This window comes from Triticum urartu, chromosome 7A (genome assembly GCF_056163025.1).
Source record: "Triticum urartu cultivar PI428250 chromosome 7A, HENAU_Tu73, whole genome shotgun sequence".
NCBI classification, from domain to species: Eukaryota; Viridiplantae; Streptophyta; class Magnoliopsida; order Poales; family Poaceae; genus Triticum; species Triticum urartu.
The window spans coordinates 646,092,488-646,120,425 of NC_141879.1; the positions used below are offsets into that span (position 1 = coordinate 646,092,488).

The window sequence follows — 27,938 nt, forward strand, 5'->3', positions numbered from 1 at the left end:
TATTTTATATGTCCATACAATCACTAAAGAATTATACAAACTCGTATGCGTGCTTTCTTCTCATACATGTAGTCCTATCCATTCAGCTTAAAAAGTTCAACTGTGAATGGTGATGGACGTGTGACCCATCGGTCATCCATGCATGACATGTCGAACAATTGCAGGCATGCAAGTAGCCTTGGGCCTTGTTGCGTAGCCAGGATCAAGTCAGGCCCCAGGCCATCACAACACTGAGTATTATTAATTGATGAATATATCCTACGGTGAAAAAAAGGGACTGACCCAAAATACAAAATCAGTCGACTTGCAGGTAGCCAAACCCATTTGTGTCGCAACTTCTCGCAAACAGTAGTCTTTTTATGGATAGTGGAGCTATTTTTTCAACGTAATACAATGCAAATGCCCACATACACGCACATATGCTCACCCTTATGAATATACACATGCACACCTTATTCCTTTTGAGCACCTTGTGTTTCTTTGTTGCAACGCATAGGGTCTTTTGCTAGTATCTAAAAGAAAGATTACTTAGAATAGACAAATAATATATTTTGACCGTAAGAAAAACTTACAAATAATTTTCTTGTTAGAAAAAGGGGCGTGCTACGCGTTCGTCAGCCGATCTTTTTAAAAGACCGGCCTGGTCACGGCCTGTTGGATCTGATGCATGGAGCATTCTGAGTGCGTCTTTACCATTGCAACAGATGTCTTGTTGCAAAACTATTTCTGCAGCACAGGTCTTGTTGCAGAAACTTTTTGTATGACGGTTTTGCCAAAAAAAATTGCAACTGAGGTTCTGTTGCAATTTTTTTTGCAACCGAGGTCTTGTATTAGAAAAATTCTACAACAAAGGTTTTGCTACAAAACATAGATTCTGCCGTAAACCATTGCAACACCACATATATTTCAGAAACATAGCCCTTGTTGCAGAAGCGTGTTCGACTAAGAACGGTACGCGAGCCTTCACTTGGACACATGCCATCTAATGAAAGTGGCGGACGCAATCTTTGCAATCTGCTGGATGATGGCAAACTTTTCCCTTAGAAAAAACATTAAAAAAAGATATTGGTAACAAAGCCAGATAGCTTAGTCGTGATCAACTAGTAGAACTTTGAGGCTTCCTTTGGTTTGGAGGAATTTCATAGGAATTTTAGAGGATAGGATTCTTATAAGATTTTTTTCCTTTAAATCCCTTTGGTTCATAGGAATGGATTCCTATTCCTACATAGGTTTGGTTCCTATCCTCCACATTTTATAGGAAAATAAAAATGAGCCTAGACTCAATGGAAAAATTCCTTTGGTGTCAACCAAATGATATCTTGTTTCCTATTTCTATTCATAGGATTTGAGATACATGTCATCTATTTCCTACAAAATTCCTGTTCCTACGATAATCTTATCCTATGAACCAAAAGAGACCTGAAAGTTTTCTCACCGGAGCAGCCGTGCAAGGAAAGGAGAGGGCTTTGCCGGTTGGCCGCCGCTTCGATCTACTACGTACTAATCCTCAGATAAAGTTCAACATCGGCTATTCATGATGCTATACCTAGTAGGTCGTCCAACGCCACCATGTCCAACGCTTCCACATCTTCCGTCGGCGACATCAGCGTCGACGAGCCGCCGCTGACCGCGTCGGCCATCGTCGCCCCGCCAGTCATGTCCGGGTCGCACATCCTCTGCATCGACGGCTACTCCCGCACCACGGGGCTCGGTAGCGGCAAATACATCTCCTCCGAGACGTTTACCGTCGGAGGGCATCATTGGTGCCTGAGATACTACCCGGATGGCCTGGGCTACTGCCCAAACCGTTCCGATTGGATTTCCTTCATGCTGCATTGCGATCTCACTAATCCCAACCAAGTACTCCCTCCGTTCTGAATTACTTGTCTTAGATTTGTCTAGATATGGAGGTATCTAGCACTAAAATGAGTCTAGATACATCCGTATCTAGACAAATCCAAAACAAGTAATTCGGAACGAAGGGAGTAAAAGCCAGAGTCACGATCAGTTTGCTCGACCTAGATGGTAACAGGGTTCCGTCACACAGCACAGGCAGCATGGCGTGGACCTTCTGCGACAGACATGGTGAGGCTGGTGCGGGCTTTCCTCTCATCAAGAGGAGCCGCCTGGAGGGATCACCTTACCTCAAGGACGATGTTTTCTGCATCAGGTGTGATATCAGCGTGACCAAGATCTTCACCAAGGCCCAAGGCCGTTGCGGTTTCCGATGTTGGTCGTCGTGCCATAGAACAGGAACAGAGAGATGCGACGTCTCCTCTCTGCCGTGGCGTTTGAGGTCACGGGAGAGACCCTGGGCTCGGTTGTGTCCGATCTGATGGGAGAATATTACAAGAAAACTAACATTCAAGAAAACTTTGTGGAAACCCCGTTTGAAAGTTTTAAAAAACTCTGTGAAAACACGGGATGTTAAGAGGGTTATGTTTTACTGCCATGTGAATTTTCAAGTTGAAACACATTATGAAATGCGAGTAATGAAAAAGACAAACTCAACAATGAATAGCGATGTTACTAATTGGCACCGTTAAATCCTGATTTTGCTATGTTTGTACTGAACCTGGTCACATATTGAAATAGAACATCAGCCTTTTGACATCCTGTATTGTTTTGAGAATTTTTTTTGAAACTTCAAAACATGTCTTCCATGCGGTTTTCATCGATTTTCACTGATTGTTGGTTTTCATTTGATATTCTCATCGATCTGATAGCATGCATCGCTAGTGTCGAGTGCAAGACCTATTTAAGAAAAATAGTTATTGTTATATTTTAATGTACTAGTCGCAACTATTGAAGTTTAATGTTGATCTTGCCATTCTGGTGACCATATCGTACCACTCATTGGCAATTGTTGCGTTCATATTGAGTTCATTGTGATATTTGTCTATTAATTTGTGGTTAATTCTTTATATGTGAATCAGCTTGTGTTCTACTCTCCACGTTCACAAATATAACATGTTTTGGATATTTTAATATGGATTACATACATAAAGACTGAAATAAGTGAACAAACACACTAAACTTGTCTACATATATCCAGCTCACACAAAAAGTTAGAACATCTTATATTGATGAACAGAGAGAGTAGATGTTAGCAAACATGATCGTTCAGTTTGACACTTCGAATATATATTGGACACATCATAATCCTTAGCAAGCCTTCGAGCCCACGCCACAACGACAAAGTACTCATCATAACCTCAATGTTATCGAAGCATCGTTAGGATCTCACAATCAACAAAAACAACCATTTATACACTGTTTCATGCAGGTATCGATACCTACTTGTTCAATTGTAATGCGACTAATCTTATTGGTTTCTGCACAATATTTGCCTACAGGATCATAAGGCAAGCATGCAACCGACATGCATCAATGGGATGGGTTGCTGTGCGCCTGTGCACTATTGGAGAAACTCTTATTAGTTTAGCTTACAAGTGGTGTGTCTCAAATAGCACACGCCACTGTTATAAAATATGCCAAAATACCAATGGTGTGAGTTACGACAGACACGACACAGATAGTGACTTCCTAGTGGTGTGCGTGCTTTGGTGCATGCCGCCACCAATATGCAAATTAAGACTAGTGGCGCGTGCATCCAAGGGCACACCACTGATAAGTTGTTGTCACTGGTTGTGTAGCGCACGCCACTAGTATCCACTTATTAGTGGCGAGAAAAGAGTTGGGTGCGCCAGGCACACCACTTATCGTATGTCCTACAGTAATTCTGGTATCGGTATCACCCCCCCCCCCCCCCCCCCACCCACCCACCCCCCACCTCCTCAAAATTTTCTGCCACTGCCACTGCTGGACCCAAAGCGAGGAAATTAATTTGTCTCCCACTTTCGTTGCTCTGCCTGAAGAGTGGGGGTCATCACATTCTTCGTCAACATTGATCCCTGTTGCTCCCATGATGAGGTGTGATCCTGTGAGTAGTCCATCCCCTAGGAAGCCAGCGGCGTTGATGGCGGATTGATGGTTGACTCCTGGAGACCGAGCTCATGTTCCCCGGCCGTTTGCGACCAACAAGGTTGTGGCCTTATTTTATCCCATTGAGTGCCTCTCTCTAACACGATAGATCATTCTGGTGTTCATGATCTCTCTCCTTTGCAGCGGTGTTGCGAATGTGTGTACATGAACATAATACTCCCTCCGTTCCAAAATATAGTGCGCCCGCGCTTCCCGAGGTTCAACTTTGACCATAAATTTAACCAAAGAGATCGACTGCGGCGGGAGCAAAAATTATATAATTGAAAACTTCTTTTGAATACGAATTCATTGCTATAGTTTTTGCTCCCGCCGCAATCGGTCGCGTTGATTAAATCTACGGTCAAACTTGAAGCACGGGAATCGAGGACGCACTATATTTTGGGACGGAGGAAGTACATGGAAAAATATTTCTTGTAATAAGCTTGCCACCGCTCAGGGCAAGCCAACAAGGCCCATCAAATCAAGGGAGTATGTGTGGCAGATCTTAGCGTGACCAAACTTAAGGCTATGAAGAGGTGAAGAGTACAAAGTATTAGATGATGCATGGATATCAAAACCACCAATAGGACCAAAATTTGGGTTCTAACTCTAACCAATGGGGGGCACAAAGCAATGGCCTGCTTATGGGCACCCTAGTGTTTGAATGCAATGCTGTGGTCTTTGGCCTATGGGTGGTCGTCATTGTCAGAGTTTCTAGGAATTCTACTGTGGGAAGAAATGAAGACAACTCCAACACACCCACTCTTTGCATGAGTTGAGTTATGGTGACCTTCAAATTTGAAGTGGATGACACTACCTCATGAATCGAAGCATGGAGTTGAGTTATCTCCTCGTTGTTTCTCTCGGCCTCCTCCAGGAGACAATCAAGGAGATCTAGTCGGCGGTGTTGCTCGCGATGGTGAGCTTGAGGTGCCCTAACGGATCTTGAGCTTTCACTATTTGAACAGTTAGGGTATGTCATCTCTTCTTCGTCATTGCAACTCGCTCTCAATAAAAAAACCTAATGCGCACTAACTTTTGGGCTGATTAAAAATATATTCAATTTGCACCTTTTTCGAAGGTTTTACAAGACAGCCGTGAGGAGATCTGAATACACAATGCAAAAAAAGGAAAACTAGGGGTACGATAATCTGGGTTCGTAACAGAATGTCATGCAAATTAGGGTTCCCAGCAACATACCGAGGAAATTGTTACTTCAGTAGTATATTTAGAGAGATAGCATATTTACAGGTTTTGGGAAATTTTCAATAGCCATAGTGTTCACTTATGTCTCTCTCATCTCACATGTTCACGTTTACGACAGCTCCCCCTCCCGCCTAGCAACAAGTCAGAACAAAGGGGGGGAGGGGGACCCACTTAGGACCACTCAATCATTGATTAGTGGTTGGGAGCTCCTATCGGGCGCTTCAGGCACCCAAACCTCTCCCTAGCGCTCGCTATGGCACCCAGTTGGGCCGGTCCACGAATCACTCTGAGCAGTGAACAAAAAATTACGCAAAAAACCGAAAAACAATCTCTACAGGTCTTGAACAAACAACCTTCGAGAGTTCACGTACACGTCCACTAGCCACTCGAGCTATCCTTGGGGTAGTGATTACAAGCAGCGGCAAATGCATAATAAACAACGTCGCCGCGCTATTCTATTTCACAGAATTTTTTGAATTTTTTGGAAAGCAATCATGAATGTGAAAAGGTTCATGGATTTTGAAAAAAGTTCTTCATTTTAGAAGAAAATTTCACAAACCTGAAAAAAGTTCATTGATTTTTTCAAAAAAATCATCAAAATTTGAAAAAAAAAATGTATGTGGATTTTGAAAAGAAAAATCATCGAATTTGAAAAAAAAAGTTTATTGGTTTTCAAAAATGTTCATTGAAATTGAAAAACAGTTAATGCATTTTCAAAAAATGTTCATCTAACTTGAAAATAGTTCACCGAATTTGAAAAAAAGTTCATCGAATTTGAAAAATGTTCATCAAAGTTGAAGAAAAGTTAATGATTTTCTAAGAAAAGTTCATCAAATTTGAAAAATGTTCATCAAAGTTGAAGAAAAGTTAATGATTTTCTAAGAAAAGTTCATCAAATTTGAAAAAAGTTCATTGAATTTGAAAAACGTTAATCGAAATTGAAAAAAGAGAATGATTTTTGAAAAATTCATCAAATTTGAAAAAAGTTCATCGAATTTGGAAAAAAGTTCATCAAATTTGAAAAATAGTTCATCGATTTTGAAGAAAAAAGTTCACGAATTTCAGAAAAAAACATAGAACCAGGAAGAAGAAGAAAAAAAAGAAAAAAACATAAGCGTAAAACAAAAAAAAGGAAAAAATAAAAAGGGAAAAGGAAAAAGGAAGAAGAGATAAGAAAAAAATGGAAAAAGATGTCTTACAGATTAGCAAGTTGGCGTGATGGTTGTCGTTGGTTCGCTCTACACATTTTTTAGGGTATAGGTGCGCTCTACACATAGGTCGCTGGTTCGATCCTCCGCCGGGACACCTTTTTTGCATTTAGGAGGACGAGATTGTTTGAGGAAGAAGAAGCAATGAGACTCAATGCACTTTAATTAGCCCATCGGCTGGGGGTAATATAGAGATTACAGGAGGCCACAGCCGAGGCGATCGTGCGCCACTACACACTGATCGTGTCCCACGATCACACGCACTCACACGTACAGAGGTTGACCGAATACAGGTATAGTACGGCGTATATACAGTGTACTCTAACACCCCCCGCAGTCGTGACGTCGGCGGAGGCGACGCAAAGGCTGGACCTGAACTGGAGGAAAATGTCCGAGGCCAACCCTTTCGTCATGATATCAGCCAGCTGCTGTGTAGTGGGGACGTGGATGACGCGAAATTCTCCCAGCGCGACGCGCTCCCGGACGAAGTGGATGTCAAGCTCCACATGTTTGGTGTGCCGATGATGAACTGGGTTCGCCGACAGGTACACAGCTGAAACATTGTCGCAATAGACGATCGTCGCTGCTCGAAGAGGAAGAAGAAGCTCGCCAAGCAGCTGACGGAGCCACACACATTCAGCGACGGCGTTGGCCACCCCTCTGTACTCAGCTTCCGCACTGGAACGGGACACCGTCGCCTGGCGTTTGGACGACCAGGAAACGAGGGCGTCGCCAAGATAGACGCAGAAGCCGGAGGTGGAGCGCCGGGTGTCAGGGCACCCGGCCCAGTCGGCGTCGGTGTAGGCGCGGAGTTCCAGCGTAGACGAAGCAGGAAGATGAAGCCCGAGCGACAACGAGCCACGCACGTAGCGCAGGACTCGTTTGATCAAGTTCTGGTGGCACTCCCGTGGATCGTGCATGTGGAGGCAGATCTGCTGCACCGCGTAGGCCAGCTCTGGGCGCGTGATCGTCAGATACTGGAGAGAGCGCCGGCGAGGCTGTTGGGGAACGTAGTAATTTCAAAAAAATTCCTACGCACACGCAAGATCATGGTGATGCATAGCAACGAGAGGGGAGAGTGTTGTCTACGTACCCTCGTAGACCGAAAGCAGAAGCGTTAGCACAACGCGGTTGATGTAATCGTACGTCTTCACGGCCCGACCGATCAAGCACCGAAACTACGGCACCTCCGAGTTCAAGCACATGTTCAGCTCGATGACGATCCCCGGACTCCGATCCAGCAGAATGTCGAGGAAGAGTTCTGTCAGCACGACGGCGTGGTGACGATCTTGATGTTCTACTGTCGCAGGGCTTCGCCTAAGCACCACTACAATATTTTCGAGGACTATGGTGGAGGGGGGCACCGCACACAGCTAAGAGATTAATAATCAATTGTTGTTTCTATGGGATGCCCCTACCCCCGTATATAAAGGAGCAAGGGAGGGAGGCGGCCGGCCTAGGAGGAGGGCGTGCCAAGGGGGGAGTCCTACTCCCGGTGGGAGCAGGACTCCTCCTTCCCTTGTTGGAGTAGGAGAGAAGGAAAGAGGGGGAGAGGAACAAGGAAAAGGGGGCTGCACCCCTTGTCTAATTCGGACCAGAGGGGGGGCGCGCGCCTCCTTCCTTTCGGCCTCTCTCCTCACTGGTAGAAAAAGGGCCTATAGTCCCGGTTCGTAAGGGCCTTTAGTCCCGATTCCTGAACCGGGACTAAAGTGTCGGTACTAATACCTCCCCCCTTTAGTCCCGGTTCAATCCAGAACCGGGACTAAAGGCCCTCCACGTGGGCAGTGCGCAGAGCCCAGTCAGGAGACCCTTTGGTCCCGGTTGGTGGCACCAACCGGGACCAATAGGCATCCACGTGTCAGCATTTCTGTGGCTGGGTTTTTTTTTGAAAGGGGGGGGGGTTGGGGGTTTTGGGGGGTTAATTTAGGTGTTTCATATATTGTGTTAGCTAGCTATAATTACTAGAGAGAAGTGTCCTCTCTTATGTCCGTGCTTGGTCGACGCTACGTACTATACATACGTATAGAGAGGACTAGACACGCTGGCTAGCTAGTAAGCAAACGAAGGAAACAGAAGATCGTGATGAACATATATGCATACAGAGAGAAGTGATATCGACCACCTCTCCTTCTCCGAGAGATTGGTCGAACAACAAGTTCTCGTATATCTATCTGACACTACCGGCTACATATATACAGTAATTATCTCTTACAAATATAATCATACGGACTCAGGGTCAACATAGAATTCTCCGTCTTCAGGGATCACGTGGTCAAGAAAGAATGCCGCCAATTCCTCTTGAATTCCTCGCATGCGAGCTGGTGCTAGGAGTTCATCCCGCTTCCGAAACATCTAATTTAAAGAAGGGGGTCAATACATATATATATGAATGAATGAAACTCAACACAAATGATGGTAATAAAATAAAATTGTGAATGTTGTTATTTACGTACTTCATATTGTTCGTCAGTGTAGCACCGCTCACAGGTCGTGTGGCGGATGGACTCGCAAACATAGTATCCACAGAAATCATTCCCTTGTTCCTGCCACAACCACCTTACAAGAAATAGAGGTTAATCAAACTGATAAGCAAGAATGCCAAATGGTATTGATGAAACTAGCGCTTGAATGACTAGTAGATGCGCTTAAAATGCTACTATAGCTAGTACTTACTTTCGGGTGTCTAAATTGCAGCTCCTTCGGCAGTCCCGGAGCTTTTCTGGTGAATTTTCTCCAAACCCTGCCGGACAAAGAAAACAATTACTTGATATATCAGGAAATGAACAAAGTTGCTGATATGGTGGATAATGATCGATTTAATTTACTTCTCGAGTATTTGAGTCATGTCTGCATAGTCCTTGGGATCTTTTAGTCTTGAGTCTAAGACGGTTACTAGTCCCTGCTCAAGCTTAATATGTAGGAGAATATAGTGGAAACTGCACACGCATGCATAACTCATCAATTACATTACTATAACCTTGACTAATATATAAGGGAAACCGAATACGCACAAGACAGTAACGCTCACTTGAAGTTGTAAGGAAAGAGTATTATATCTTTGTTTTGATTTATTATCAACGATTGTAGCATGCTGGCCTCGGTTTTTGCGGCATGAAATTTAACCTGAGTTGCATCTATGAGATATGTGTTAATGAACCCAATATCACCGACTTGTCTTTTCTTCAATTCGATGATCTTCAATCTGCATAATATAGTGAGGATGATTATAAATACATGCAATGAAAGAGCTAAGCTATATAGAGAAACTTAATGACAGAAGTAGTACTACTTACAGACAGTAGCAGGTGACAGTTGCTTTATCGAGGGCCAATTGATTGAAAAACTGATAGAACTCCTCAAATGGAACAGGCAACAGATCAATTCCAACGAGGTCATGCTCCTTTTTAACTTTCAAATACAAAGTACTCCTCCCCCCAGAGTCTCTGCAGATTTTCAAGTACCAATCATGCAATCTTCGCATCATCGTTGATAGAGATCTTTCATCTTTGACGAGAGGCTTCCCGTACTCGTATCTTTGTATCTGCACATCCATGGGTTCATAATGTACATCCTCGGGCAGGTAATCTGCAAGATTGCTATAACCGGGCACCATCCTCGGATCATTAGCGACGTTGTGGCTAGGCACCTTAAGCGGGGGCACGATTGCTTCGCTTGTTCGCCGAGCTGGGCAATTTGTTTCCCAGCTCGTCGTTCTTTCAGCCTTTGATCACTGACAGTACTTCCCGACCGCTCCACTTCGGCAAATTCCTTTCCAATAATGCGGTCATAGTTTCCTTTCGGCGAATCAGACTTCGGTGGTTTTGTCAGGGCAGCCAGAGTGCGCTTCACTTTCACCCGATCTACCTTCTCCTCCGGAGGTGGATGTTTCTTTGCTTTCACCCCTTCAAAGAATTTCTTCACTTCTTCTCGCACGATCTCGGCGTTCTCCTCCTGGGTCCTCTCGTATGGTAACTTCTCTGGAGTCTTCAGAGAAGGACCGAATCTGTATGTCCTCCCGCCTCTGGTTGTACTGCTAGACGCCGACCGAGCAGACGTAGCGGTTGTCTTCTTTACTTGCTTAAGAGGCGGAGGAGAAGGACTACGACGCGCCGGAGCAGCTGGAGCGGCGGCAGGTCTCTTCCGCCCTTGCTGACGAGGCGGAGAAGGAGGAGGCTGGCTGCTCGGGCGCGTCGGCGCAGGCGGAGAAGGAGGCGGAGTGCCGCCGCGCACCGGAGAAGGAGCCGGCCGAGGGCCCTGATCGTCACTCGCCGGAGGAGGAGGCGGTGGAGGCGGAGTTCCCTGACTCGCCGGAGGAGGAGGAGGAGGCGGTGGCGTCCAGTTCGGAAGGTTGATGAGCTCCTTCCGCCATAGGCATGGAGTCTTCAGAGCAGACCCCAGCCGAGTCTCCCCTTCACCGGTAGGGTGGTCAAGCTGGAGGTCCTCAAATCCCTCTGTTATCTCATCCACCATCACCCTAGCATATCCTTCTGGAATCGGCCGGCAGTGAAAAGTTGCGCCGGGTTCAGTAGGAAAAACAGAGCCAACAGCCGCCTTGACCTTCAAATTCATCCATTGCGTCATAAGGTGGCAATTTTGAGACTCTGTTATAGCATCCACGGGATAGCTAGCAGGAGCCGTCAAGGCATGCTCCGGCTGAAGCAGCTCGGTGGAAGCCACGCTGCTTCTGCGCTGAGATGGCGGGGTAGCTTCGGGGGAGGATTCGGCAGTACGTTTGCTGCGATTTGCTTCTCGTTCCTCTATCGCGTCTACCCTTGCTTGCAGCGCCTGCATTTGGGTCTGCTGCACTTTTTTCCTCCTCTCATGAGATTTGTAACCGCCTGCGTCCGGAAACCCAACCTTCCACGGAATGGAGCCTGGCGTGCCTCGTGTCCGTCCAGGGTGCTCAGGATTCCCGAGGGCCATTGTGAGCTCGTCGTTCTCTCTGTCTGGAAAGAACGTCCCTTCCTGCGCTGCTTTGATATACTACTTAAGCTTACTGACTGGTTTGTCCATTTGATCGTTCGTCCAAATGCACTTCCCTGTTACAGGGTCCAGTGTTCCGCCAGCCCCGAAGAACCAAGTCCGGCAACGGTCTGGCCAGTTAATTGTCTCTGGTTCGATCCCTTTATGAACCAGATCATTCTCAGTCTTGGACCACTTAGGCCGGGCTACGAGGTAGCCACCTGACCCCGTGCGATGGTGAAGCTTCTTCTTCACAGCATTTTGCTTGTTTGTCGCCGACATCTTCTTACTCTTTTCCGATGTCTTGTGGGCCACAAATGCGGGCCAGTGATCTCTGATATTCTCATATCTGCCCTTAAATTCTGGTGTCTCATTATTTTCGACAAACTTATTCAGCTCTTTCTTCCACCTCCTGAATAGTTCTGCCATCCTCTTCAGAGCAAAGACTTGATTAATTTCTCTTTAACTGGGTTCTCTGGATTATCCTTAGGTGGTAGGGTGAAATTTGACTTCAGCTCAGTCCAAAGATCATTTTTCTGCATATCATTGACGTAAGAGACCTCAGGGTCTTCTGTAGCCGGCTTAAACCATTGCTGGATGCTTATCGGGATCTTGTCCCTAACCAGAACCCCGCACTGAGCAACAAATGCGCTCTTTGTCTAGAGGGGTTCAATAGGTTGGCCGTCGGGCGCGATTGCTATGATCTCAAACTTTTCATCCGAGCTCAACTTTTTCTTCGGGCCTCGTCTCTTTACCGAAGTTGTGCTCGATCCGGAGGGCTAGAAAAAAGAACAAAGACTTAATTAATATGTGTACATACCAAAACAATGAATGCATCAATCAGCTAGTCAGCATAGGCCTAACTAATATATATACCTGGCCGGACTCGGTTCGGTCACCGGAGCCGTCATCACGGTCTCCTTCTTGCACCGGCATTGGGTCACCGGAGCCGTCCTCATGTTCTTCTTCTTGCACCGGCATTAGGTCACCGTAGCCAGCTTTTTCACCCTCTCCTTCCAGACCATCGGGTTCGTTGAGAAACAACGAGATGGCATCACTTCCTTCTGCGATTATGTCCCTCAACAACGCTTCTTTTGTTACTTCGTCTAGGGCGGTGTCCATAGTTTCTACAAATATTTACAACATGGCAATTATTATTCAAACATGACAGATGGATATATTAGTGCCAAACGTAGAACTAGCTACCTAATCATAGTAAGCTATCGAGAGGGGGTATATATCGACAACGACGACACTACATCTATGTCCCTCGACGACCCTCGTTCTCGATAAAAAAAGAGGAAGAAGAAGAAATATAAGAGGAGAAGAAAGAATAGAGGAGAAGAACCCTCGACCCCTAGACGACCCTCTTCTTCCTCTCATGTTCGAGAGGATCGCCGAGGGGTCGGGAGGTTTCCTAGTGTCAAAGGATTCAACAAAACCATGTCTTCATCATTAGGCGAAAGTAACATGTGCATGATGGTACGAAGCTCTTCAAAGTTGTTCTGGAACGGAGTCCCAGATAGGATAATTCGCTTTTTGGTACAAAGTTCAGCAAGAGCCTTCCGAATATCGCTATTTGGAAGGCCTTTGCTGAATTCGTACCAAAAAGCGGATTATTCTATCCGGGACTCCATTCCAAAACAACTTTGCAGAACTTCATACCAACATGCCCTGGTTACTTCCGGCTAATGATGAAGGCATGGATTTCTTCAATACTTTGACACTAGGAAACCTCTCTCTACTTCCGGCTAATAAGAATAAGAAGAAGAAGAAGAAGAATAAGAAGAAGAAGAAGAAGAAAAGAAGAAAAAAAAGAGGAGAAGAAGAAAGGAATAGTGGAGAAAAGAGAAAATAGAATATATTCTATTTTCTCTTCTTCTCCACTATTCCTTTCTTCTTCTCCTCTTCTTTTTCTTCTTTTTTCTTCTTCTTATTTATTTCTCCTCTTCTTTTCGGTAGAGGAAACCCTAAATAGCTAGCAAGTATCATGGGTGTGAGATACATGTGGCCTTCGGTGTCGGACACTACATCCACGTCCCACAAGTGACGTGGGCGTCGAAGCCCGCGCCACTTGTGGGATGTGGGTGTAGTGTCCGACACCGACGGTACATGTATCTCACACCGACGATACTTTCTATTTAGGGTTTCTCCTCTACCGCTCGGCGACCCTCTCGACGACCCTCGTTCCCGATAAAATAAAGAGGAAGAAGAAGAAGAAAAAAGAAGAGAAGAAAGAATAGAGGAGAAGACTTCCTCTTCTTCCTCTCCTCTTCTTCTCCCTCTTCTTCCCCTTCTTCTTCGCCTCTCTCATGAATGTCCGACGTTCTCGACCCCCCCCCCACGTGTCGAAGAAAAAGAAGAAGAAAAAAAATAGGAGAAGAAGAAAGGAATAGAGGAGAAAAGAGAAAATAGAATATATATTCTATTCTTCTATTCTTCTCCTCTATTCCTTTCTTCTTCTCCTCTTCTTTTTCTTCTTTTTTCTTCTTCTTATTTATTTCTCCCCGTCTTCCTCTCCCCTCTCGGCGACCCTAGACCCCCTCTCGACCCTCGACCCCTAGGCGACCGTCGACCCCTCTCTTTTATTTTCTTCCTCTTCTTTTTTATCCTCTTCTTCCTCTACCGCTCGGCGACCCTCGACGACCCTCGTTCCCGATAAAAAAAAGAGGAAGAAGAAGAAAAAAAAGAGGAGAAGAAAGAATAGAGGGGATCTTCTCCTCTATTCTTTCTTCTCCTCTTTTTTCTTTTCTTATTCCTCTTCTTTTTTTATCCTCTTCCTCCTCTCATGTTCGACGACCCTCGACCCCTCGGCGACCCTAGACCCCCTCTCGACCCCCTCTTCTTCTCCCTCTTCTTCCCCTTCTTCCCCGCCTAAAATGACCTAAAATGAAAATAACCTAAAATTCACTAAAGTTATCGATGACCCTCTCGACACACCCATGAATAAGAAAATATATCATCTTCTTCATCTCCTCTTCTTTGCATATTCACATAGCCACATACACATACATAGCCACATACACATACATAGCCACATACATATAGAACTTTTCTGAACATATATATATAGCCACATTCATATAGAACTTTTCTGAACATATATAGATGATTTTCTAAAAAGAGTAACTTTTGCATATATGAACAGAGAGCGGCGGCGGCAATGGGTGGCATCGTCGGCGACGGGGATGGGATAGGGGGAGCTCACTGGGGGCGGGCGGCGACGGGGAGAGGAGGCCAGCGACGGGAAAGGAGCTACGGCGGGCTCGGGGATGCCGGCGACGGGGACGGCGTGCGCGGGGCGATGGGGAGACGGGGACGGCCGCGGGCTCGGGGCAGCACACGGCGACGGGGACGATCGAGGAGGCGGGGCTCGGGGCAGGACGGACGGCAGCGAGCTCGGGGCAGGGTGGCACACGGCGACGGGGACGGCCGTGGGCTCGGGGCGGCACACGGCAGCGACGGGGACGATCGAGTAGGCAGGGCTCGGGGCAGGGCGGACGACGGCGACGAGGAGGACGATCGAGGAGGCGGGGCTCGGGGCGCGGCGACGGCGACGGCGATGGGGCAGGGCGCAGCGACGGCGACGAGGAGGACGAGCAGCCTGGCGGCGTCGGCGATGGGGAATGGAGCAGTTGGCGAAAATTTCGCAAGGGTTGTATATATAGCCAGAGCAATGGTCCCGGTTTGTGGCACAAACCGTGACCAATGCCCCCCTTTGGTCCCGGTTTGTGCCACCAACCGGGACCAAAGGCCAATTTTCAGCAGCCCAAAGGGCGGGAAGCGGCGGCCTTTGGTCCCGGTTGGTGGCACCAACCGGGACTAAAGGGGGGCATTGGTCACGGTTGGTGCCACGAACCGGGACCAATGCCCCCTTTAGTCCCGGTTGGTGCCACCAACCGGGACCAATGCCCTTGTGCTGCCAGCGCCCAAAAGTTTAGTCCCACATCGCTAGCTGAAGGGCGCCGACACTGGTTTATAAGCCCTGCTGTGCCTCCCCATTCGAGCTCCTCTCTAATGCAGGCTTTCGAGCCTAAACTTGCTACTGCCTGCGGGCCTATTGGGCCTCTGCGGGCCTGAATCCTGGCCCATGTAGGGTTTCTAGTCGTATTCAGGCTGTGGAGGCCCAGTAGGAGGCATTTTTTTGGTTTTTTCTTTTTTATTTCTACATTTTTTTGCTTTTTTATTTTTTTTATTTCTACTTAAAACTAAATACTTATAGTTTTTTAGTGATTTCTTTTTGCTTTTAGGTCACAAAAATTATAAACTTTCTGTTAGTGCCATTAGTTTTAAATTTTGAATAGTTTAAATTTGAATTTTTAAAAATTTGTGTGAATCACTAGTTTATGAATAACTTTACTATAAAAATAGAATTTTTTTTTCTATTTATTTTTTATTTATACTTACAACTAAATACTTATAGTTTTTTAGTGATTTCTTTTTTGCTTTTAGGTCACAAAAATTATAAACTTCCTGTTAGTGCCATTAGTTTTAAAATTTTGAATAGTTTAAATTGGAATTTTATAAAATTTGTGTGAATCACTAGTTTATGAATAACTTTACTATAAAAATAGAATTTTTTTTTCTTCTTTGCTATTGAAGAATATTATAGTTTTATTTTAGTTGATCATAACATAATATTTTAATTGATTGTTTTTATTTTCATAAAAGTTTTGTAGTTCATTCTGTTTGCTATTAATTCATTCTTTGAGCTAAATGACTCTGAAATTGGAAAACATTTCAAAATGAACTCTGAAAAGGTTGAAAGTTGGCATGGTATCATCATTTCACCCACATAGCATGTTCCAAAAAGTAGAGAGGGTTACGACAAAAACTTGATGCACTTCGTGTACAAAATGGACAATCACTTTCGAAGTATCAAAGTTTCGAACCATAAGACATGAAAGCATTTCAAATGAACTCTGAAAAAGTTGAAAGTTGGGATGGTATCATAATTTCACCCACATAGCATTTGCTTATTGCGGGAGAAAGTCTTCACTTTTTCTTCGCTTGTGTCATTTGCTTATTGCGCCGTAACCATGGATAATCTTCATTGTTTATCAGGATGCTTGGGTCAGCCTTGACATTGAAGGGAGGAATTTCATGAAACTTTTCATAATCTTCAGACATGTCTGTCTTGCCGTCCACTCCCAGGATGTCCCTTTTTCCTGAAAGAACTATGTGGCGCTTTGGCTCATCGTATGATGTATTCGCTTCCTTATCTTTTCTTTTTCTCGGTTTGGTAGACATGTCCTTCACATAGATAACCTGTGCCACATCATTGGCTAGGACGAACGGTTCGTCAGTGTACCCAAGATTTTTCAGATCCATTGTTGTCATTCCGTACTGTGGGTCTACCTGTACCCCGCCGCCTAACAGATTGACCCATTTGCACTTAAACAAAGGGACCTTAAAATCAGGTCCGTAGTCAAGTTCCCATATGTCCACTATGTAACCATAATATGTGTCCTTTCCGCTCTCGGTTGCTGCATCAAAGCGAACACCGCTGTTTTGGTTGGTGCTCTTTTGATCTTGGGCGATTGTGTAAAATGTATTCCCATTTATCTCGTATCCTTTGTAAGTCAATACAGTCAAAGATGGTCCCCTGGCCAACAAGTACAACTCATCACAAACAGTGTTGTCACCTCTGAGACGTGTTTCCAACCAACTGCTGAAAGTCCTGATGTGTTCACATGTAATCCAGTCGTCGCACTGCTCCGGGTGTTTGGAGCGCAGACTGTTCTTGTGTTCATCGACATACGGGGTCACCAAGGTAGAGTTCTGTAGAACTGTGTAGTGTACTTGAGACCAAGAATATCCGTCCCTGCATATTATTGAGTCTCTTCCCAGAGTGCCTTTTCCAGTCAGTCTCCTCTCATACCGCGATTTAGGGAGACCTATCTTGTTAAGGCCAGGAATGAAGTCAACACAAAACCCGATAACATCCTCTGTTTGATGGCCCATGGAGATGCTTCCTTCTGGCCTAGCGCGGTTACGGACATATTTCTTTAGGACTCCCATGAACCTCTCAAAAGGGAACATATTGTGTAGAAATACGGGCCCCAGGATGACAATCTCGTCGACTAGATGAACTAGGACGTGTGTCATGATATTGAAGAAGGATGGTGGGAACACCAGCTCAAAACTGACAAGACATTGCGCCACATCACTCCTTAGCCTTGGTACGATTTCTGGATCGATCACCTTCTGAGAGATTGCATTGAGGAATGCACATAGCTTCACAATGGCTAATCGAACGTTTTCCGGTAGAAGCCCCCTCAATGCAACCGGAAGCAGTTGTGTCATAATCACGTGGCAGTCATGAGACTTTAGGTTCTGAAACTTTTTCTCTGGCATATTTATTATTCCCTTTATATTCGACGAGAAGCCAGTCGTGACCTTCATACTGAGCAGGCATTCAAAGAAGATTTCTTTCTCTTCTTTCGTAAGAGCGTAGCTGGCAGGACCTTTATACTGCTTCGGAGGCATGCCGTCTTTTTCGTGCAAACGTTGCAGGTCCTCTCGTGCCTCGGGTGTATCTTTTGTCTTCCCATACACGCCCAAGAAGCCTAGCAGGTTCATGCAAAGGTTCTTCATCACGTGCATCACGTCGATTGAGGAGCGGACCTCTAGGTCTTTCCAGTAGGGTAGGTCCCAAAATATAGATTTCTTCTTCCACATGGGTGCGTGTCCCTCAGCGTCATTCGGAATAGCTAGTCCACCGGGACCCTTTCCAAAGATTACGTAGTGTAAATCATTGATCATAGCAAGCACGTGAACACCGGTGCGCATGGCGGGCTTCTTCCGGTGATCTGCCTCGCCTTTGAAATGCTTGCCTTTCTTTCGACATTGATGGTTGGTCGGAAGAAATCGATGATGGCCCAGGTACACATTCTTCCTGCATTTGTCCAGGTATATACTTTCAGGGTCATCTAAATAGTGCGTGCATGCGTGGTATCCTTTGTTTGTCTGTCCTGAAAGGTTACTGAGAGCGGGCCAATCGTTGATGGTCACGAACAGCAACGCCTTAAGGTTAAATTCCTCCTGTCTGCGCTCATCCCACGTACGTACACCGTTTCCATTCCACAGCTGGAAAAGTTCTTCAACTAATGGCCTTAGGTACACATCAATTTCGTTGCCGGGTTGCTTAGGGCCTTGGATGAGAACTGGCATCATAATGAACTTCCGCTTCATGCACATCCAAGGAGGAAGGTTATACATACATAGAGTCACGGGCCAGGTGCTGTGATTGCTGCTCTGCTCCCCGAAAGGATTAATGCCATCCGCGCTTAAAGCAAACCATACATTCCTTGGGTCCTTTGCAAACTCATCCCAGTACTTTCTCTCGATTTTTCTCCACTGCGACCCGTCAGCGGGTGCTCTCAACTTCCCATCTTTCTTTCGGTTCTCACTGTGCCATCGCATCAACTTGGCATGCTCTTCGTTTCTGAACAGACGTTTCAACCGTGGTATTATAGGAGCATACCACATCACCTTCGCAGGAACCCTCTTCCTGAGGGGCTCGCCGTCAACATCACCAGGGTCATCTCGTCTGATCTTATACCGCAACGCACCGCATACCGGGCATGCGTTCAGATCCTTGTATGCACCGCGGTAGAGGATGCAGTCATTAGGGCATGCATGTATCTTCTCCACCTCCAATCCTAGAGGGCATACGACCTTCTTTGCTGCGTATGTACTGTCGGGCAATTCGTTATCGTTTGGAAGCTTCTTCTTCAATATTTTCAGTAGCTTCTCAAATCCTTTGTCAGCCACAGCATTGTCTGCCTTCCACTGCAGCAATTCCAATACGGTACCGAGCTTTGTGTTGCCATCTTCGCAATTGGGGTATAACCCTTTTTTGTGATCCTCTAACATGCGATCGAACTTCAGCTTCTCCTTTTGACTAATGCATTGCGTCCTTGCATCGACAATGACCCGGCGGAGATCATCATCATCGGGCACATCGTCTGGTTCCTCTTGATCTTCAGCAGCTTCACCCGTGGCAGCATCATTGGGCACATCGTCTGGTTCCTCTTGATCTTCACCAGCTCCCCCCGTTGCAGCATCACCGTATTCAGGGGGCACATAGTTGTCATCGTACTCTTCTTCTTCACCGTCTTCCATCATAACCCCTATTTCTCCGTGCCTCGTCCAAACATTATAGTGTGGCATGAAACCCTTGTAAAGCAGGTGGGAGTGAAGGATTTTACGGTTAGAGTAAGACCTCGTATTCCCACATTCAATGCATGGACAACACATAAAACCATTCTGCTTGTTTGCCTCAGCCGCATCGAGAAACTCATGCACGCCCTTAATGTACTCGCGGGTGTGTCTGTCACCGTACATCCATTGCCGGTTCATCTGCGTGCATTATATATAATTAAGTGTCCAAATTAATAGAAGTTCATCATCACATTAAAACCAAAGTGCATACATAGTTCTCATCTAACAACATATAGCTCTCCAGAGCATCTAATTAATTAAACCATACATTGAAACTATGTAAAACATTTCAATGCGAAAACAAATGCGATCATAATCGCAACCAAGGTAACAATTGATCCAACGACATAATGATACCAAGCCTCGGTATGAATGGCATATTTTCTAATCTTTCTAATCTTCAAGCGCATTGCATCCATCTTGATCTTGTGATCATCGACGACATCCGCAACATGCAACTCCAATATCATCTTCTCCTCCTCAATTTTTTTTATTTTTTCCTTCAACAAATTGTTTTCTTCTTCAACTAAATTTAACCTCTCGACAATAGGGTCAGTTGGCATTTCCGATTCACATACATCCTAGATAAATAAAATCTATGTCAGGTTGGTCGGCATAATTTTCATAAACAATAAATGAACCAATAGTTATGAAGATAATATACATACCAAATCCGAATCATAGACAGGACGAGGGCCGACGGGGGCGGATACCAAAACCATCGCACTATATAAGATGCAATAATAAATGTAAGAAAATGATACAAGTATCTATCTAAACAGACAAGTAAGAATATTTTTCCTTTCAGAAAGAAGATAAGAACAAGAGGCTCACCACGGTGGTGTCGGTGATGAGATCAGCGCGGGTGATCGACGGCGGTGAAGACGGGGACGGGGCGTGACGGACCGCTAAATCTAGACAAATCTCGAGGAAAATGGAGCTTGGAGGTCGAGCTTCGAGAGGAGAAAGTTTAAGTAGTGTGGCTCGGGCATTCCATCGAACACCTCATGTGCATAGGAGGTGAGCTAGAGCACCACAAACCCCTCCCCTCGCCGGCCAGAGAAAAACAGAGCACTGGAGTGCTCTGCTCGCGGGCGAGGGTATATATAGGCACCTCATTGGTCCCGGTTTGTGGCAAGAACCGGGACTAAAGGGGAGCCTTTGGTCCCGGTTCAGGCCACCAACTGGGACCAATGGTGGTGGGCCAGGAGCGAGGCCCATTAGTCCTGGTTCGTCGCACCAACCGGGACCAAAAGGTCCAGACGAACCGGGACCAATGGCCCACGTGGCCCGGCCGGCCCCCTGGGCTCACGAACCGGGACCAATGCCCACAGTAGTCCCGGTTCTACACTGAACCGGGACTAATGGGCTGAGCCGGCCTGGACCATAGCCCTGTTTTCTACTAGTGCCTCTATTCCCGTATGGCCCAATAAGGCCCATATACTCCCCGGCGAATTCTCGTAACTCTCCGATACTCTGAAAAATACCCGAATCACTCGGAACCTTTCCGATGTCCGAATATAGTCATCCAATATATCGATCTTTACGTCTCGACCATTTCGAGACTCCTCGTCATGTCCCCGATCTCATCCGGGACTCCGAACTCCTTCGGTATATCAAAACTCATAATATAACTGTCATCGAAACCTTAAGCATGCGGACCCTACGGGTTCGAGAACAATGTAGACATGACCGAGACATGTCTCCGGTCAATAACCAATAGTGCAACCTGGATGCTCATATTGGCTCCCACATATTCTACGAAGATCTTTATCGGTCAAACCGCATAACAACATACATTGTTCCCTTTGTCATCGGTATGTTACTTGCCCGAGATTCGATCGTCGGTATCTCAATACCTAGTTCAATCTCGTTACCGGCAAGTCTCTTTACTCATTCTGTAACACATCATCCCGCAACTAACTCATTAGTTGCAATGCTTGCAAGGCTTTAAGTGATGTGCATTACCGAGAGGGCCCAGAGATACCTCTCCGACAATCGGAGTGACAAATCCTAATCTCGAAATACGCCAACCCAACAAGTACCTTCGGATACACCTGTAGAGCACCTTTATAATCACCCAGTTACGTTGTGACGTTTGGTAGCACACAAAGTGTTCCTCCGGTAAACGGGAGTTGCATAATCTCATAGTCATAGGAACATGTATAAGTCATGGAGAAAGCAATAGCAACAAACTAAACGATCAAGTGCTAAGCTAACGGAATGGGTCAAGTTAATCACATCATTCTCCTAATGATGTGATCCCGTTAATCAAATGACAACTCATGTCTATGGTTAGGAAACATAACCATCTTTGATCAACGAGCTAGTCAAGTAGAGGCATACTAGTGACACTCTGTTTGTCTATGTATTCACACATGTATTATGTTTCCGGTTAATACAAATGTAGCATGAATAATAAACATTTATCATGATATAAGGAAATATATAATAACTTTATTATTGCCTCTAGGGCATATTTCCTTCAGAGGCTACGGTACGCGGAGGGGTCGGCGACGCACGGCCCGTCAGCCTGTGGCAGATTGCCCTTGGTGTCGATGGGTGTCGGCGAAGACTTGCAGGAGTCCGTGCCAGCACGCTCAAGGATGTCCTCAGCATACTGTTCCTGACAAAGAAGCCGGCGGCAGAGCGCGTCACACGGATGCCAAGGAAGAAGTGGAGTGGACCCAGGTCCTTCATGGCAAATTCCGCGGCGAGCCGAGCGACGATGCGTTGAAGAAGAGCCGGCGTGGATGCAGTGAGGATTATGTCATCGACATAAAGGAGCAAGAAGGCCGCGTCGTTGCCGGATACGTAGGTGAACAGCGACGAATTCGAGCGCGTGGCAGTGAAGCCGATCGTCCGCAAGAACCCGGCGAAGCGCAAAAACCAGGCTCTCAGAGCCTGCTTGAGGCCGTAGAGCGATTTTGCGAGCCGGCAGACATGATCGGGCTTGGCGGGGTCGACGAAACCAGCTGGTTGCAGACAATAAACCTCCTCATCGAGCGTGCCGTGGAGAAATGCGTTCTTCACGTCGAGCTGGTGGACAGGCCACCGGCACGAGGCAGCGATGGTGAGCACAGTGCGAATGGTTGCAGGCTTGACCACTGGAGAGAAAGTTTCACCGTAGTCGATGCCGGCGCGCTGATGGAAGCCTCTAACCACCCACCGAGCTTTATAACGCTCAAGCGAGCCGTCAGCACGGGTTTTGTGGCGGAAGACCCATTTGCCGGTGATGAGGTTCGCCCGGGGAGGCCGAGGCACGAGCTCCCATGTACGGTTGCTGACGAGGGCCGTGAATTCCTCCCGCATGGCCGCGAGCCAGTTAGGATCACGGACGGCGATGCGGACGGAGCTGGGAAGCGGCGAGACCACAGTGCTCGGCGAGGCGGTGGCGGCGTCGTAGTAGCGAGGGTTGGGCCGAAAGACGTCGGCCTGCCCTCGCGTGACCATTTGACGCGGAGGAGACGGCGGTGGCGCAGTCGGAGGCGAGGTCGACACAACCGAGTCGTCAGAAGGAGCGCGCGGTGCAGTTTCTGAATCAGAACTGCAGGCAGCCGAGGGCAGGGCAGACGATGAAGTAGAACGTGCGATGGAGATCGGACGGTCTCGTTCGAACGCACCGAGCGCGCGTGCGATCCCGACAAATCCGAGCTGTCCATCGAAGATCCAGTGGCCCCTGTTAAAAGCGACGATTCACGCGCGGCGACCGGGCCGGGCGCAGCAGATCGCATAGCTTGTACAGCAGGGCGATGGAGAACCTGCAAAACAGGAGCAACCGCAGGTGGCACGGGAGCAGCTGCAGGTGGAGTAGTGGGTGGTGTAGTGGCGAAGGGGAAGATGTCTTTATGGAAATACACATGATGAAAAGTGAGCACACGCCGCGAGACAGGATCAAAACACCGATACCCACGGTGATCATAGGGATAACCCAAGAACACACACATAGTGGAGCGACAGTCAAGCTTGTGGCGTGCAGTGGAAGTGGTATTGGGGGTAGCAAAGGCACCCAAGCATGCGGAGATGGCCGTAGTCAGGAGCAACGCCGAGCAGCAGCTCATGAGGTGTGCACGGTGTGCTGGTGTGACAGGGTCGTCTGTTGAGCAGAAAGGTAGCAGTGTTGAGGGCTTCAGCCCAGAAGCGAGGCGGCATGGAGGCGTGCAGAAGGAGAGTGCGCACACTATCATTGAGGGTATGGAGAATGCGTTCTGCTTTACCGTTTTGCTGACTGGTGTAAGGACAGGAGAGACGAAGGACAGCGCCATGCTTTGCGAAGAAATCGCGGGAAGAAGCGTTGTCAAATTCGCGCCTGTTGTCAGTCTGAAGAGAAAAAACAGGTAGCTGAAACTGAGTGCGCACATATGCAAAGAAGTCACGCAAGATGAGAGACACGTCTGACTTGTGTTTTAGTGGGAAAGTCCACACAAAATGGGTGTAATCATCGAGAATTACTAAGTAGAACTGATAACCCGAGATGCTAACAACAGGCGAGGTCCATACATCAAGATGTAACAATTGGAAGGGAAAATATGTACAACTGTTGGACTCATGAAAAGGTAAACGAGTGTGTTTCCCTACGCGACACGCATCACACAGATGTAATGCAGACTTGCTAAAACTAAACTGAAGTTGACTAGCAACATGCTGAACTAAAGCAGAACTAGGGTGCCCGAGGCGCTGATGAAGTAGATCGACAGCAGCAACGCCAGCGAACGGGGAGTGCGCCGGGGAGGAAGCTGCGACAGGGTACAAGTCACCGGGGGAGTCACATCAGAGAATCGCCGCCCTGGTTCGAAGGTCCTTAACAGAGAAGCCAAGCAAGTCAAATTCAACTGTAACAGGGTTATCGCGACATAACTGACGAACAGACATAAGATTTGTTTATAAGAGATGGAGCAAGTTGCACATTGCGCAGTTGGAGAGGAGAAGTGTCGGTGATGAGAGAGCCTACACCCGTGTGCGTGATGGGCAGGTGCTCACCACTGCCGACGATAATGTGAGAGTGAGATCTGGAAGGATAAATAGTGTGGAGATTACCAGGGGAGTTGGTCATGTGAGACGCGGCGCCGGAATCCATATACCAGTCCGAGGAACCGCCCGAGGAAGACGGCCCGGCAGTGGCGCTGTGAAGAGCGGCTTGCAGCGAGGCCATGTCCAGGGGCTGGTACGGCGCGACCGGTCCACCAGGGGCGCCATACGGAGGCGGCGTGGCATAGCCTGGAGGTGGCGGAGCATAGCCGTAGTCGTAGGTGTATGCGCTCGGGGCTGGAGCATGGGGAGCGGCGAACATCGCCTGCTGGTGTGGAGTGCCGGGGCGGGGGCCGAGCACGCCAGCCCCCGGAGCACGCCATGGCATGGGCCAGGCTTGCACGAGCCCAGTCCAGGAGTTGGCCCCTGGAGCAGGAGCAGGAAGACCGCCCGGGCGTGGGACGCCAGGCGGGGCCGAGGGAGAGCTGCCTCCACCACCACGACCGCGGCGGCGCTGGCGGCCACGTCCACGGGAGGCGCCGGTGTCAGAGGAGGGCGGGGACAACGTCGGTGGCGAGGTAGGTGGGGGCAGAGGAGGAACGCCCGCGCCGCGCCCGGCGACCAGGGCGTGCACCCCCTGCTGGCGCGCACTCTGTTCGGCACGAAGTTCCTCAAGCAGGAGGAAGGAGCGCGCCTGAAGAAACGAGGGAAGCGGTGTCCGCGCCGTGAGGTGCGGGATGGCCCCATGGTACTGGCGCCCGAGCCCATGGAGGAGATGGAAGAGTTGTTGAGTACCGTCCATGGGCTGCCCGAGATCACGCAGCTGGTCGGTGTACGACTTGAGCTTCGTGCAGTACTGCATGATGGTCATGTCACCTTGCACGACGGCGTGGTACTCGGCGTCGACGTAGACGGCGCGGGCAAGTTGATTGTCACGGAAGATGCCATCGATGGCCGCCCACACGGTGAGCGCCGTGTCTTTTTTTTTGCATCACGGCGTCGAGGAGGTCCGGCGCGACGGTGATGTTGAGCCAGTGAAGGACGACATGGTCAGCCATCACCCACTCGGGATCGTCGGGGCGCTGGACGGCGTCGGCGTCGACGTGGTCGCGCAGCCCGAACATGCCGATGACCGTGTCGAAGTGGCGGCGCCACTGCGCGTAGGTGCCGGCAAGGAGATCCAGAGTGACAGGCACGTGCCTGCGGATGTCGATCGTCTACAAGACCAACGAGGGGAGAGCAGTGATTGGCGGCGAAGCAGCAACCGGCACGGCGGGCGGGATCGCAGGAGGAGGTGGGACAGGGGCGATGGGAGCGGCAGAGCCGTCAGGTGCAGGGGCAGGAGGAGCATCGCCCATGGCAGCGGAAGAAGGATCGATGACCGGAGCAAAGGGATTGATCGGGTCAGGGGTATCTGATACCATGTTTGAGGGAGAAGAAGCAATGAGACACAACGCACTTTAATTAGCTCATCGGCTGGGGGTAATATACAGATTACAGGAGGCCACAGCCGAGGCGATCGTGCGCCACTACACACTGATCTGAAGGAAATATGCCCTAGAGGCAATAATAATGTTATTATTTTATTTCCTTATATCATTATAAATGTTTATTATTCATGCTAGAATTGTATTATCCGGGAACATAATACTTGTGTGAATACATAGACAAACCAAACGTCACTAGTATGCCTCTACTTGACTAGCTCATTAATCAAAGATGGTTATGTTTCCTAACCATAGACATGTGTTGTCATTTGATTAACTGGATCACATTATTAGGAGAATGATGTGATTGACATGACCCATTTCCATTAGCTTAGCACCCGATCGTTTAGTATGTTGCTATTGCTTTCTTCATGACTTATACATGTTCCTATGACTATGAGATTATGCAACTCCCATTTGCCGGAGGAACACTTTGTGTGCTACCAAACGTCACAACGTAACTGGGTGATTATAAAGGAGCTCTACAGGTGTCTCCAAAGGTAAATGTTGGGTTGGCGTATTTCGAGATTAGGATTTGTCACTCCGATTGTCGGAGAGGTATCCCTGGGCCCTCTCGGTAATGCACATCACATAAGCCTTGCAAGCATTGCAACTAATGAGTTAGTTGCGAGATGATGTATTACGAAACGAGTAAAGAGACTTGCCGGTAACGAGATTGAACTAGGTATTGAGATACCGACGATCGAATCTCGGGCAAGTAACATACCGATGACAAAGGGAACAACGTATGTTGTTATGCGGTCTGGCCGATAAAGATCTTCATAGAATATGTAGGAGCCAATATGAGCATCCAGGTTCCGCTATTGGTTATTGACCGGAGACATGTCTCGGTCATGTCTACATTGTTCTCGAACCCGTAGGGTCCGCACGCTTAAGGTTTCGATGACAGTTATATTATGAGTTTTGATGTACCGAAGTTAGTTCGGAGTCCCGGATGTGATCACGGACATAACGAGGAGTCTCGAAATGGTCGAGACATAAAGATTGATATATTGGACGGCTATATTCGGACACCGGAAGTGTTCCGGGTGATTTTGGAGAAAACCGGAGTACCGGAGGGTTACCGGAACCCCCCGGGAGAAGTAATGGGCCATATGGGCCTTAGTGGAGAAAGAGAAGGGCAACCAGGGTGGGCCGCGCGCCTCCTCCCCCCCTGGTCCGAATTGGACTAGGAGAGGGGGGCGGCGCCCCCCTTTCCTTCTCCTTCCCCACTTCCTTTCCCCTCCTAGTAGGAGTCCTACTCTCCTACTAGGAGGAGGACTCCTCCTTGGCGCGCCTATAGGGCCGGCCGGACTCCTCCCCTTGGTCCTTTATATACGGGGGCAGGGGGCACCCCTAGACACACAAGTTGATCCACGTGATCGTTTTCTTAGTCGTGTGCGGTGCCCCCTTCCACCATAATCCTCGATAATATTGTAGCGGTGCTTAGGCGAAGCCCTGCGACGGTAGAACATCAAGATCGTCACCACGCCGTCGTGCTGACAGAACTCTTCCATGACACTTTGCTGGATCGGAGTCTGGGGATCATCATCGAGCTGAACGTGTGCTAAAACTCGGAGGTGCCGTAGTTTCGGTGCTTGATCGGTCGGGCCGTGAAGACGTACGACTACATCAACCGCGTTGTGCTAACGCTTCCGCTGTCGGTCTACAAGGGTACATAGATCGCACTCTCCCCTCTCGTTGCTATGCATCACCATGATCTTGCGTGTGCGTAGGAAATTTTTTGAAATTACTACGTTCCCCAACAGTGGCATCCTAGCCTAGGTTTTATGTGTTGATGTTATAAGCACGAGTAGAACACAAGTGAGTTGTGGGTGATATAAGTGATACTGCTTACCAGCATGTCATACTTTGGTTCGGCGGTATTGTTGGACGA

General features: G+C 47.7%; 1 protein-coding gene across 1 annotated transcript; it reads right to left on the reverse strand.

Moving 5' to 3' along the window:
• Window positions 1-24,351: 24,351 nt before the first annotated feature.
• On the reverse strand, window positions 24,352-25,978 carry LOC147961019 (uncharacterized). The gene is made up of 2 exons (XM_087537687.1): window positions 24,624-25,978; window positions 24,352-24,386 (listed from the first exon to the last, which is right to left on the reverse strand). Exons 1-2 carry the CDS (start codon window positions 25,423-25,425, stop codon window positions 24,352-24,354), a joined length of 837 nt encoding a protein of 278 aa, XP_087393813.1. The 5' UTR covers window positions 25,426-25,978.
• Window positions 25,979-27,938: the final 1,960 nt, after the last annotated feature.